The following is a 12,661-nucleotide window of genomic DNA, read 5'->3' on the forward strand; positions in this document are numbered from 1 at the left end:
GAATTGAGCATTAAGCCTTGCAGTGTGAACGTAGTGATAGATTGTTCTGGAAATTTCCAGTAACTTGACACCTTTGGTCTCATTAGTCTGCTGCCCACATTAATCAGGTTATTGTGTGAGTTCCGCCGCCGCCACAAAAACCACATCGCCACGTCTCGCCTCATCTCCATGCTTTACTTGCAAACTTGAAGAGTGCGCTTTTTTTTGTTTACGTATTACGTAGATGTGCTTATTACGTGTCAATTTGCGCATGCGGGACACTTTTGGGTTGTTTTCCGTTCATATTGGAGATCGCATACAAGTCTCATATAATTGGTAATGTGAACGGCCTAACAAAAAAATCGGATTTCACAACAAATCGGATATGGGTCGTTTCAGGTTGCAGTCTGAACGTATCTGTGGAGTGACTCAGAATCGAATCATTCGATTCACTCAAACGCGCGTGTTGGATAGAATCGGTTCATTGAATCTTCTGGCCACTGAACCGCCCCTGGACTGGTGTGTGAGTCTCGGCACGTATCACAGAGGAGTCGGAACCAGCAGAGGGCGTGTGGGGGAGAGGAAACGAGGCAGCACCGGATAAAACCCGGCTACAAACCCGGAGAGAGGAATAAACACAGGCAGAGAGTCGAGTGATCACCGTGTGTCATCCAGGAAGACTGCACCGTGTCAGGGTAAGGGTCTGAGGAGACACTGGTTTCTTTTATTGCTGTAACACTTGCCTCACTGTTGGGGAATGAACTCATCCCCTGCTGGTTTCAGTCAGTCCGGATTTTCTAGAAAGTTTGTTCGTTCCTCAGTGCGCTTCCGAAAGTTTCTCAGAAAGAAGTTTGAGTTGCACCTTTAAATAGTGTCTGGAGTTGTGATTTCAGTTATTTTTCATGATAGAAGGGAAAAAAAGGTCTAAACAGACAGCTGGTGGATGTTTACGGTTCATATATCAGTGCGTGTTGCAGCAGAGCTGAGCAGCTCAGAATGTTCTCAGAATGTTCTCGAAGGAGCACTGTGCAGAAGCGCTCAGCTGCGCGCGTGCCAGCGGATACCCGGTCTCGCGCATGGCTTTCTCCTCCAAATCACAGCAGTGCACTTCTTCTCTAATCTTCTCTTCTCTTCTGTTCTCTACCCCTAACCCTCTCCTCTCCTCTCCTCTCCTCTACCCTCTTTCCATCACCCCCTTTTTACCCTTCTGCACTGCAAATCCGACGTGGAAATCAGTTCCCTGGAGCAGAGCAAAGAAGGAAGCACTGAAGCAAGAGGAGGGAGGGAGGGAGGGAGAGAGGGATGAACACGTGGCAGTCTGCTCCAGCCCTTCTCAGCTGAGGATGATCTCAGGTCTCCATGCAGGACCAGCGGATCGTCACGAACGCACATCTGGGCTGATGTTGCATTACGTCATGCCACTTTTTCTTCTGGAAGTGTGTGTTGCACAGCCTGCTGCTTATAATATCTAATCCGGTTATTGCATGTAGCTCATTTGTAGAAGTTTGTCAGGAAACCTCAAGATCAGTGACCAATTAAGTCACCTGACTTTTGCACTCATTGTAGATAGATAGATAGATAAATAGATAGATAGATATACTTTATTTCGGTGTCACTCCACAACACGCAATAAAAATACAATACAGAGGTATACAAATACAAAATTCAGTCAAATTACCCCCCTCCCTTTGACAAAAATAAAAAAAAGTGTTAGGGATCACTCAAAAAGAGTTGTGAGACACCAACTAAAAAATCATTAAAGAAAAATTATATAAAAACATACAATATTGTACCAAGGAGACAAAGCACAAACAGTTGTTTTATAAATTGGAACTCGTAAAAAACAGTCTTCTATTTAGAATCAAGGTAGCAGGCTTTGGCACATTCGTTGATGCAATATTTACCAGATATAATTACACACAATTTATTTGTATCATCAAAATCATTAAAATTAACAATATACTTAGGTAATGTATGAAATAATTCATCACGAATGTCCACATAGATGTCACAGTGTAAAAGAACATAGGCTTGTACATCGCTCTGGATAAGATCGTCTGCTAAATGCCATGTCCATCCATCCATCCATCCATCCATCCATCCATCCATCCATCCATCCATCATCCTGTCCCACAGGGTCGCAGGCAAGCTGGAGCCTATCCCAGCTGACTATGGGCGAAACAAACCTGGACAAGGTCATCGCAGGGCTGACACAAACCGTTCACGTTCACACCTACGGTCAATTTCAAGCCACCAATTAGCCTAACCTGCATGCCTTTGGACTGTAGGGGAAACCGGAGCACCCGGAGGAAACCAACACGGACACGGGGAGAACATGCAAACTCCACACAGAAAGGCCCTCGCCGGCCGCCGGGCTCGAACCCAGGACCTTCTTGCTGTGAGGCGACAGTGCGAACCACGCCACCCTAAATGCCATGTAATGTAATGAAATTAAAGGTACGCTGACTCAGATTTTTCAAGCGTAGATCATAGAAAAAGAATTTCCCCCGATGCCAAATTATTTTTGTTTAGTGGATCGAAAGCTACCAAATTCTATTCACAGACTTCCAATCTTATTATTATCATTATTTAAAAAACAAACAAACAAAAAATTAATGCATTTATCTCCACGTGGCCCTAAATTCTCCGCTATTTTTTCCTGTTTCGCCATGACCCAATTCAAAATACTACGTCATGCATCATCTCATGGTGGGCTTTCTCCGTTCGCGCAAGGCAAATTTGAAACAGGAGAGAAAAATGAAACGTGAAAGACCGACTACAGTAACGGAAAGAAAGCGAGTAGAAAAGACGTTATGTTAGATACGAAGGAAAAGAAACGCAGGACCAAACTAATAAATATCGGCGGTCAGCGAGCACCTCGGTGTGATCAGCTGTTCGTTTAGCGACAGAATGATGGAACTGTCAGTGCACGCTCAAAGGTAAACCTACACACATACACGGGCTTCCTCTGTCTGCTTGACTGCATGAAGCGAGCGATTTCATGCACATTATGCTTTAATCCCCTCAAATTAAATAACTTCCCAGCCACAGAATGGCCTATTTTGTGAGATATTACAGAAATAAACGTATCACAATGACCACATTTCAGAAGGAACTAAATTTCACCGATTTTATGAAATCGAAAGGCCGTCTACTTTTAATTGTCCTTTTATAAATACCGAGAACTGCATGAATTGTGGAAAAAAAAAAGTTTTGTTCAATCAATCAATCAATCAATCAATCAATCAATCAATCAATCAATCAATCAATCAATCAATCAAGTGAATGAATTAAAGAGTGTACCGCATGTAGAAACACACAAAACCACCATCAAGCTCTCGGAAAACTAGCACACAGAGGCTTCACCAGCACGTTTTCGAAATATTTGCAGTGACAATTCAATTGGCAAAGAAAAAACGCGCTTGTTAGAAGAAAAAAAAAACCCTGGTGAGAATCTTTCAAGGATCCGTAAAGTTCTTTGTGAGAGTCTTTCAGGATCCTGTTGAGGATCTCCACAAAGATCCTCAAAATATCTTTAAGGATCTTTGAATGTCTTGCCAAGATCTTCAAGGATCTTAAAAACCAAAAAGCCCATTCAATTCCAAACAAAACAATTCTTTATTGATGCTATCATAACATGAGCACAAAATCGTGTTGAACATTCAGGAAAAAGCAAACGGATTGAGGAGGATATTTACGTATGATATGTACATTTGAACTCCTTGTAACTACGGTACTGTGCAAAAGTCTTAGCCCCCCTTTTTTCCCTGTATAAACTTTGTATTTTATGACTTCAACATTATCAAGTCAAAACATTACAAAAACATGTTAGAGTTCCAAACGTTCGTTCGTTTTCCAGCACAAAATTAATTACAGGGAAAAAAAAGGTTTGTATCTGAGCAGCGTATTATTTCATAAGAGAGCACTTTTCAGATTAAAAAAGAAAACGTAATGAAGGCTACTTTTTTTTTTGGTGCAAAATGAAGACGCGAGTGCGACAGTCAGAGTGTCCAGAAGAACTGCGGCTGGTTCTGTAAGATGCTCAGTAAAACCTACAGCTCATTTCCGCATAAAACTGCACTCACTGGACCTGAGACTAAAGCAAAGGGTCGTCTCACTCCAAATACTGACTTTGTTTCATTTATTATGGCTCACTGATTACTGTTTATAGTATATTTTTTAACACTGAAACGTTTCATTTCATCATTTTTGAAGCCATTTTTGGTCGACGGCATTTCTTGACGTGCCTAAGACTTTTGCAAAGGACTGTATATGGGACATTACACCAAATGGGTGCCATTTGCTTGTTGTACCACTCCCAAATTAAACTTAATTTGTTATATCTTTTCAACACTGGATTATAATAACACACATATTTAACTATTCAAAATGTGTATTGGTCAACCTCAGGCTACATTACAAGGTTTGGAAGTCAAAGATGGCTGCATTTTTTCCAGTCCTGTTACCAAAACTCTGAAAGTAACAGGACTGAGTTTTTAGCCTAGGATTAGCTAATACATGGAATTAAGCCACATGGCTGTATTTTTAAAATAAACAAATATCATCTAAGAAATAATTTAAGTAACAGGACAGTATGTTGATGTTGACCTTATCAGTCAAAGTTAAAAAATCATCAAATATACAGAAAAGTAAATGAGAGAACTAACCTTCATAGCCTTCAGAAGACACAACTGATGTAACTTCCTGTTGCGCATGTGATTTATGGAATGTTCCAAATTTATCAGATGGGGTAATATGTTTGGGTAACAGGACTGAGCGAAAACCCAGGGACACGACTAAAATGTGTATTTTAACTAAGATATTGTGGATTTCTTATGAAAAAAATATTTTTAAACCATGGATAGGATATGGAGTCACACAACAGTGCAAAAGAAATACTGTTTCTGAAGGATTTTAATCATAATATTTCATAGTTAAGTATAAAGTTAGAGTGCGGGGACAGGTAACACATGCTATTTTTCAGTGTTTTAGGTAGTTTTTATTAATCCTTACAATTATATATCTTAAATTTGAAATCAGATCAATGTGCAGGACATTCTGCGTAATAAGGAAATGTATTTTAAAGTACATTTTTATGTGCATTTATACATATAATTTTCTAGGGACGGAAATGGCACCGATTCGGTGGAATGGCTCATATTTAACAGTTATTTGACAAAATCGAGTCATACGTGAGCTGATGGCGGCTATAAGCTGTGTACGACAAGATTGAGTGGAATAACTGTTTTATTCTATCCACATTACACGGAGCATTTTTATTTTTAATTTTTGCAAAATTTGATAAATAACTTTCCACAAAACGTCCGACAAAATAATTTCTGCTTAGGCGGACTTTTTAAAAACCTATCGATGGCGGCACAAATTGACTTTAGTGTTATTTTTTTTGTAGAAAGTGCCATCTCGCTGTCGTGCCGAGGAACAGAACAGCTTTAAACATTTATTTAATTCTTCCTTGGACATTTCAGAGAAGTAATTTTCAAACTCCTTTGAGCTTTTGAATCAGTTTAAAAAAAATTCAACAAATTTGAATGCTTAAAGATGAAGAATGTAAACAAACCAGCAAAATGACAGGAGCAATTTGTGAAAAATGCAATAATAATAATAATAATAATAATTCTTGGAAAAAAGATAAATTCTTAGCATCAAATACTTTGATTCCATATTTTGTTGCTTTTTTTGTGGTATTTTTTCGGGTTTTGTTTTCGAGTAGAGTTTTTATTTCGTCCTCGGTTGCTTCAGCAACACGCATCGCCATTTTGTTTTTCTCTACTCATGGTATATGAGCTGATAGCCTAGTACTAGAGTAGCCAATCAGGGCGCGTGATTGGTCATACCCAGTGAATGTGGATAGAATGAATATTATTATTTGAAGCACAAAGACATGAAGCACTCAGCTGTATGAGACGTCAAGATTTTGATTCAATTCAAGCTTGACCAAAACCTTAAAATAATAAAAATAATTTTGCAAGGTTATTTAAAATCAGAATTTAAATTACAAACATCCGTAGTTGTCTCAAATCAGGCTGGATCTTTAGGTTTTTATACCTTTTACACCTTTTCTCTTTCTGTCAGTCACGGAGAAGGAGGCATGGCTTATCTCTCCTCCTGTAATACTGAATTATATTGCATTGTATTGCATCACACTCTATAGAAAGAGTTCAAATTGTTTCTTTGTGTGTTTGAGATCTGTCCTCTGGACGTGTTTGAGCAGCTTTAATTCTTTAAAGTTTCCACAAACCTCAAAATAACAAAAAAGTTATTTTAAGCTCGAAGTTTAAGCTTTTTTTTTGGACTGCAAACGTGTAAAACAGATGGTGAGCAAATTTGTTGTGATCTCTCGGTCACTGTGTGTGTGTGTGTGTGTGTGTTTAACACATTGCTGAAGCATTCCTTCCCTCTCCTCCACGTGGCTTCTTATACAAGCAGTGTGAGTGTTTAACTAAAACACACACACACACACACACACACACACACACACTAGTGCTTTTCAGAATCGTGTATTTTTGTTCCGGACTTTCCAGACGTGTGTGTGTGTGTGTGTGTGTGTGTGTGTGTGTGTGTGTGAATTTAGTTACAAGAACACTACTGTTTTTGACACTGATTATAGTTGGTCTTGTGATACGCTATATGGACCCATACTTGTGTGTTGGCAGTTGTGTGAGTTTTTGAGGTGTGAATCACCGAAACAGGGTGTGTTTGTGTAACTAAATCCAAACTGTGTTGCACTTTGTTACAAAGGTTTGTAATATTCTGATTATAAAGCAAATGCATGAATACGGTTGAGTTTACACCAATATCAAGTGTATTATAGGCTCAAATATTTGAATTTTTTCCCCTGAAATCTGTGCTGTTACAAGAAAATAAATCAACAACAGAGTGGTGTGATGATGTGGAGATACTGTTGCCATGCTGAAGTTGATTAATTTCCTCCAACGGCATATCTTGGAGTGTTTTATTGCTTTTATATCTCAGAAGCTTGCCAACATGAATAATTTTGTATTTATTAAACTTAAAAAAAATGAATTTATAGTTACATGACTGCTGTATGAATCTGCATGTCTTCTGTATGACTGCTGTTTGAATCTGTATGTCGGCTGTATGATTGCTGTATGACTACTGTATGAATGTGTACGATGGCTGTATGACTACTGTGTGAATCTGTATATCAGCTGTATGAATCTGTATGTTGGCTGTATGTCAGCTGTATGACTACTGTATGAATCTGTATGTTGGTTGTATGAATGCTGTATGAATCTGTATGATGACTGTATGAATCTGTATGTCGGTTGTATGTCTACTGTATGAATCTGTATGACGGCTGTATGATGACTATGAATCTGTATGTCGGTTGTATGACTGCTGTATGAATCTGTAGGATGACTGTATGAATCTGTATGTCGGTTGTATGACTGCTGTATGAATCTGTATGTCAGCTGTATCACTGCTGTATGAATCTGAATGACTGCTGTATGACGACTATATGAATCTGTATGTTGGCTGTATGAATTCTGTGTGATGGCTGTATAACTACTGTATGAATCTGTATGACTGCTGTATGAATCTGAATGACTGCTGTATGACGACTATATGAATCTGTATGTCGGCTGTATGACTACTGTATGAATACTGTATGACTACTGTATGAATCTGTATGTCGGTTGTATGACTGCTGTATGAATCTGTAGGATGACTGTATGAATCTGTATGTCGGTTGTATGACTGCTGTATGAATCTGTATGTCAGCTGTATGACTGCTGTATGAATCTGAATGACTGCTGTATGAATCTGAATGACTGCTGTATGACGACTATATGAATCTGTATGTCAGCTGTACGAATCTGTATGGTGGCTGTATGACTACTGTATGAATCTGTATGACAGCTGTATGACTACTATATGAATCTGTATGTTGGCTGTATGAATTCTGTGTGATGGCTGTATAACTACTGTATGAATCTGTATGACTGCTGTATGAATCTGAATGACTGCTGTATGACGACTATATGAATCTGTATGTCGGCTGTATGAATGTATGGTGCCTGTATGACTACTGTATGAATCTGTATGACAGCTGTATGACTACTATATGAATCTGTATGATGGCTGTATGAATACTGTATGAATCTGAATGTCAGCTGTATGTTTTTCTTCTCCGTGCTCTCGCGGAAGGCGGTCGCATTCTCCGTCTCTCCCTTCCCTTATCTTTCCTGCTTCTGCTGTCTCGTCTGTCTAGTGTCTATACTTTTGAGAGACTCTCTCCGCACTGCTCTCCAAACTAAAAACCATGGAATTGATAAACTGGTCTCTTCACGCAATTGACACAGTCTTCTCGACGAGAAGCCTGGGTTCGGGGGAACTAGCCTGTCCTGCCGGAACGTTCGCAGCTGGCTACACGATGGATGTGTGGGAGCGGTGGCAGGTTGTGTGCCTGGCAGTTCTTTCTGTGGAGGACATTGAAGACATCTACCTATTCGGAACCATGATTACAGGACTTTTGCTGATTGGATTAGGCATTGCCCTGGTTTATCGAGGAAATCAGAAAACGGTGACAGCTGTTCAGAGCCCCATGAAGCTGCCCGATATGATTGACGCGGTGGGCAGAGCTGTCGGCACTCAGACTGTGGCTATTCAGAACTTGAACTGCAACTTGGATAACATCATGGAGAAGCTTTTGGCTTTGCAGAGGAAAATGGATTCGAGAGACCAGAATGGACAATCAGAGTAGTTGTGTAAAGGAATGCGTCTGCTCGACCCAAGACCAAACAAGCCCAATCTTATCTGCTTTTGGCTCCCTCAGACAGCACTGGCCTTGGCCAAGGCCGTTGCTGGGGAAGCAATTCCCCCCGGAGGTCACTGCTGTTAGACTCTCTCGTATTCCTCCCCCCTCTTCCCGCATTCGCTGCTTCACCCCCAGTGTGACAAGCGGGTGCGTGACCAGCGCCATCATGGCTGCAGGAGCGGATGGCTGCTTGCTTGCGCTGGGCTAACTCTACCTCCTCCCCCATCCCCTCCCCCCCTTTACCCCCACCCCTGATCGCCCCCCTCCCCCCTTCCCCCCCTCAAGTCCTGAGTTTTCATGTTGTAAAGTGTACTTGTGTTATTTTGTGCTTATGTGCTGAGGTTTTTTTTTTTATGTTCCCACACTGTACTCCTCACAGGAGCATAGTGTGGGGGTTGCTTTTTTTCTCCTCCCCTCTCCTCATGTTACTCTGTGTTTTTTCTTTTCATCCCTGTCTTCCTGTCCTGTTACTCCCCTTCTGTCGATTCTGTGCATGTGTGTATGTAAGGACAGATTGATGGTCAATTTCACTGGTACTTGTGACTAGTGATAATAAAGGGTTCATTCATCATGAATTCTGTGTGTTGGTTGTATGTCGGTTGTATGAATCTGTATGATAGCTGTATGACTACTGTATGAATCGGTGTGACAGCTGTATGACTACTGTACGAATCTGTATGACGGCTGTATGACTACTGTATGACTACTGTATGAATCTGAATGTCGGCTGTATGAATTCTGTGTGTTGGTTGTATGAATCTGTATGATGGCTGTATGACTACTGTGTACGGTGTGACAGCTGTATGACTACTGTATGATGGCTGTATGAATACTGTATGAATCGGTGTGACAGCTGTATGACTACTGTATGATGGCTGTATGAATCTGAATGTCGGCTGTATGAATTCTGCGTGTTGGTTGTATGTCAGTTGTATGAATGTGTATGACTGCTGTATGAATCTGTATGTCAGTTGTATGATGGCTGTATGAGTACTGTGTGAATCTATGTCGGCTGTATGAATTCTGTGTGATGGCTGTATGACGGTTGTATGATCTGTATGACGGCTGTATGAATCTGTATGTCAGCTGTATGACTGCTTTATGACAGCTGTATGACTATGTCGGTTGTATGAATTCTGTGTGTTGGTTGTATGAATCTGTATGACTGCTGTATGAATCTGCATGTCGGCTGTATGAATTCTGTGTGATGGCTGTATAATGGTTGTATGAATCTGTATGACTGCTGTATGACTACTGTATGAATGTGTATATCAGCTGTATGACTGCTTTATGACAGGTGTATGACTGCTGTATGACAGGTGTATGAATTCTGTGTGACTGCTGTATGACTTCAGTGTGACAGCTGTATGATGGTTTTATGACTGCTGTATGAATCTCTATATTGGTTGTATGACTGCTGTCTGACTTCTGTGTGATGGCTCTATGATGGTTGTATAAATGCTGTATGAATGCGGTAAATCAGCACTTGGTACTTTCCCATGTTAATGGTCCGTGAGCTTCTTATCTTATCTGACTGCTCGCATGAGTAAAACCTGCTCCGTCCCTCCCTCCCGTGAACAAGAGTTTGTTCAGCTTCAGTTGAAAGTGTGTGTGTGTGTGTGTGTGTGTGTGTGTGTATTAGATCCTATTTACCAGGAGAACAATGAGAACCTGATCCATGTACAGCAGTTTGGACTGTATTACAGTCAACAATGTCTTATTCATCTGTGTTTCTTTCTCTCTCTCTCTCTCTCTCTCTCTCTCTCTCTCTTTCTTTCAGGATGGCGTTGTGTTGGTTAATACTGAGTTTACTTCTCCAAAGTCTTCATGCTCACAATGAATTCTTCACATCTATCGGTGAGATGTTTCTTTTACTTCACCTGTCATGCTATAAAAATAGAAATAAATAACAAAAAGTCTCAATAGAAATCAAAATATGTAACATTGTAAAGGAAAACATATATTACAGTGGTATAATATCTCATCTCATCTCATCTCATCTCATCTCATCATCTGTAGACACTTTATCCTGTTCTACAGGGTCGCAGGCAAGCTGGAGCCTATCCCAGCTGACTACGGGCGAAATAACTTTTTTTGTACCTAATGCGATTTTCTTCACACCAAAATATTCAGATTTTTTTCTCCACCTAAATCCCAACCTGTTACAGTTGATATTTAATCTGACCTTTGACCTCTAACCCTTAGGTCAGATGACAGACCTGCTGTTCACAGAGAAGGACTTGGTGACCTCGCTGAAAGATTACATCAGAGCCGAGGAGAATAAACTGAAGCAGGTTAAACAGTAAGTGCACGCACGCGCACACACACGTTTGTATAGAGACACACTTCATAATGATTAAAAAAAAACATTCCACACACCAGGTATGTGTTTCATCCTTCACCTGGTTATTTTCCACCCTGAAAAGCTCGACTGTATTCGGTTCCGTGACCCGGTCCGACCCAGTGAACTCACTGTAAATGCTGAAAACAGGAAATAATTTCATTTTTGCTTCCCAACAGGACGTTCCAAACATATTCTGGAAATCTTGTCAGAAATATTTGTTCTCAACCCAAACAGAGATGATTTGTGTGATGGACTGCTGTAGATTAAAAAAGAAAAAAAAACAGCAGACGGAGGGGGGATTATTTTGAAGAAAAAAACCCTCGAAATTTCAGAGATCAGAGTTGGAAATTTATGAGAAATAAAACTCAGAAATTCCAAGATTAAAAAGTCACAAAATTTACAAGAAAAAAAAAACCTTGGATATTCTCTAATGCCCCTTTTCCACCAAAGCAGTTCCAGGGCTGGTTCGGGGCCAGTGCTTAGTTTGGAACCGGGTTTTCTGTTTCCACTGACAAAGAACTGGCTCTGGGTCCAGAAAAACCGGTTCCAGGCTAGCACCAACTCTCTGCTGGGCCAGAGGAAAGAACTGCTTACGTCAGCGGGGGGGCGGAGTTGTTAAGACCAACAACAATAGCAAGACCGTGAAAGATCGCCATTTTTAAGCGACGAGAAGCAGCAGCTGTACAAACGCGAAGTCATCCATTATTATTATTATTGTTGTTGCTGCTTCTTCTTCCGTGTTGTTTTTGCTTCGATATTCGCGCCAAGGTGTATGCAAACGCAGCGACGTAGCTGACATATATAGCGACGTAACTGACGTGGCTCCCCTTAGCACCCCGAGCTATGGAAAAGCAAATTGGTTCTCAGCTGGCTCGCAAGTTGAACGAGTTGTGAACCAGCACTGGCCCCGAACCAGCCCTGGAACTGATTTGGTGGAAAAGGGGCATCAGGTAACAATCACATGCTTCCCGGCTGCAGTGCATTCTGAGAAATGTAGTTGAAACTCTTAGTGTTTTGTTCTTTATATTGTGTGATAGAGGAGGAAAGAGTGCATTTCCTAAAACTCTCGGCTCAGGCGTGGCGTTTGTGGTGTGATGAGGTTGATCCAGTCTTGTAAAGTAAAGCAATGCGGTTTCTTTCTTTCTTTCTTTCTTTCTTTCTTTCTTTCTTTCTTTCTTTCTTTCTTTCTTTCTTTCTTTCTTTCTTTCTTTCTTTCTAACAATGTTTATACAGGAGGCTCTCATCACCATGGTGTTTTTCACAGAGGTCCTGCACATATATCTGTCGAATAAACAAATATGAATAAGAATTATACAAATAAAAACTAAGAGTGAAATATTCCTAAAATAATCTGTCATATATAAATATATATGAAAAAATTAGGTTCATCTTCGAAACGATTTGAAATCATGAAGACTAGATGCCGGTCTTACAATAATATAATTGTCAATAATTCTTGAAAGAAAAACCAAAACAAACCCCCCTGCTATTTTTCCAATTGCTTTTCTTGTAAATTTTTAGCCCCTCTGTCAACTCCG

The 12,661-nt window shown here is 40.3% G+C and overlaps 1 protein-coding gene across 4 annotated transcripts in view; it reads left to right on the plus strand.

Moving 5' to 3' along the window:
• Positions 1-507: 507 nt before the first annotated feature.
• The window catches only part of p4ha1b (prolyl 4-hydroxylase, alpha polypeptide I b), a 60,786-nt gene continuing 48,632 nt past the window's right edge, over positions 508-12,661 (plus strand). For 2 of the 4 annotated variants that reach the window (XM_060933363.1, XM_060933364.1), the window contains exons 1-3: positions 508-674; positions 10,560-10,636; positions 10,985-11,081. In XM_060933363.1, coding sequence (XP_060789346.1) covers positions 10,561-10,636; positions 10,985-11,081 — 173 coding nt within the window. In that variant the 5' untranslated portion in view covers positions 508-674; position 10,560. Of the gene's footprint in view, positions 675-1,376; positions 1,416-6,229; positions 6,315-10,559; positions 10,637-10,984; positions 11,082-12,661 lie in introns of those variants that run through there. The other 2 variants (XM_060933366.1, XM_060933365.1) reach the window with 2 other exon arrangements.

The sequence above is a fragment of the Neoarius graeffei genome, chromosome 11 (assembly GCF_027579695.1).
Source record: "Neoarius graeffei isolate fNeoGra1 chromosome 11, fNeoGra1.pri, whole genome shotgun sequence".
Lineage (NCBI taxonomy): Eukaryota > Metazoa > Chordata > Actinopteri > Siluriformes > Ariidae > Neoarius > Neoarius graeffei.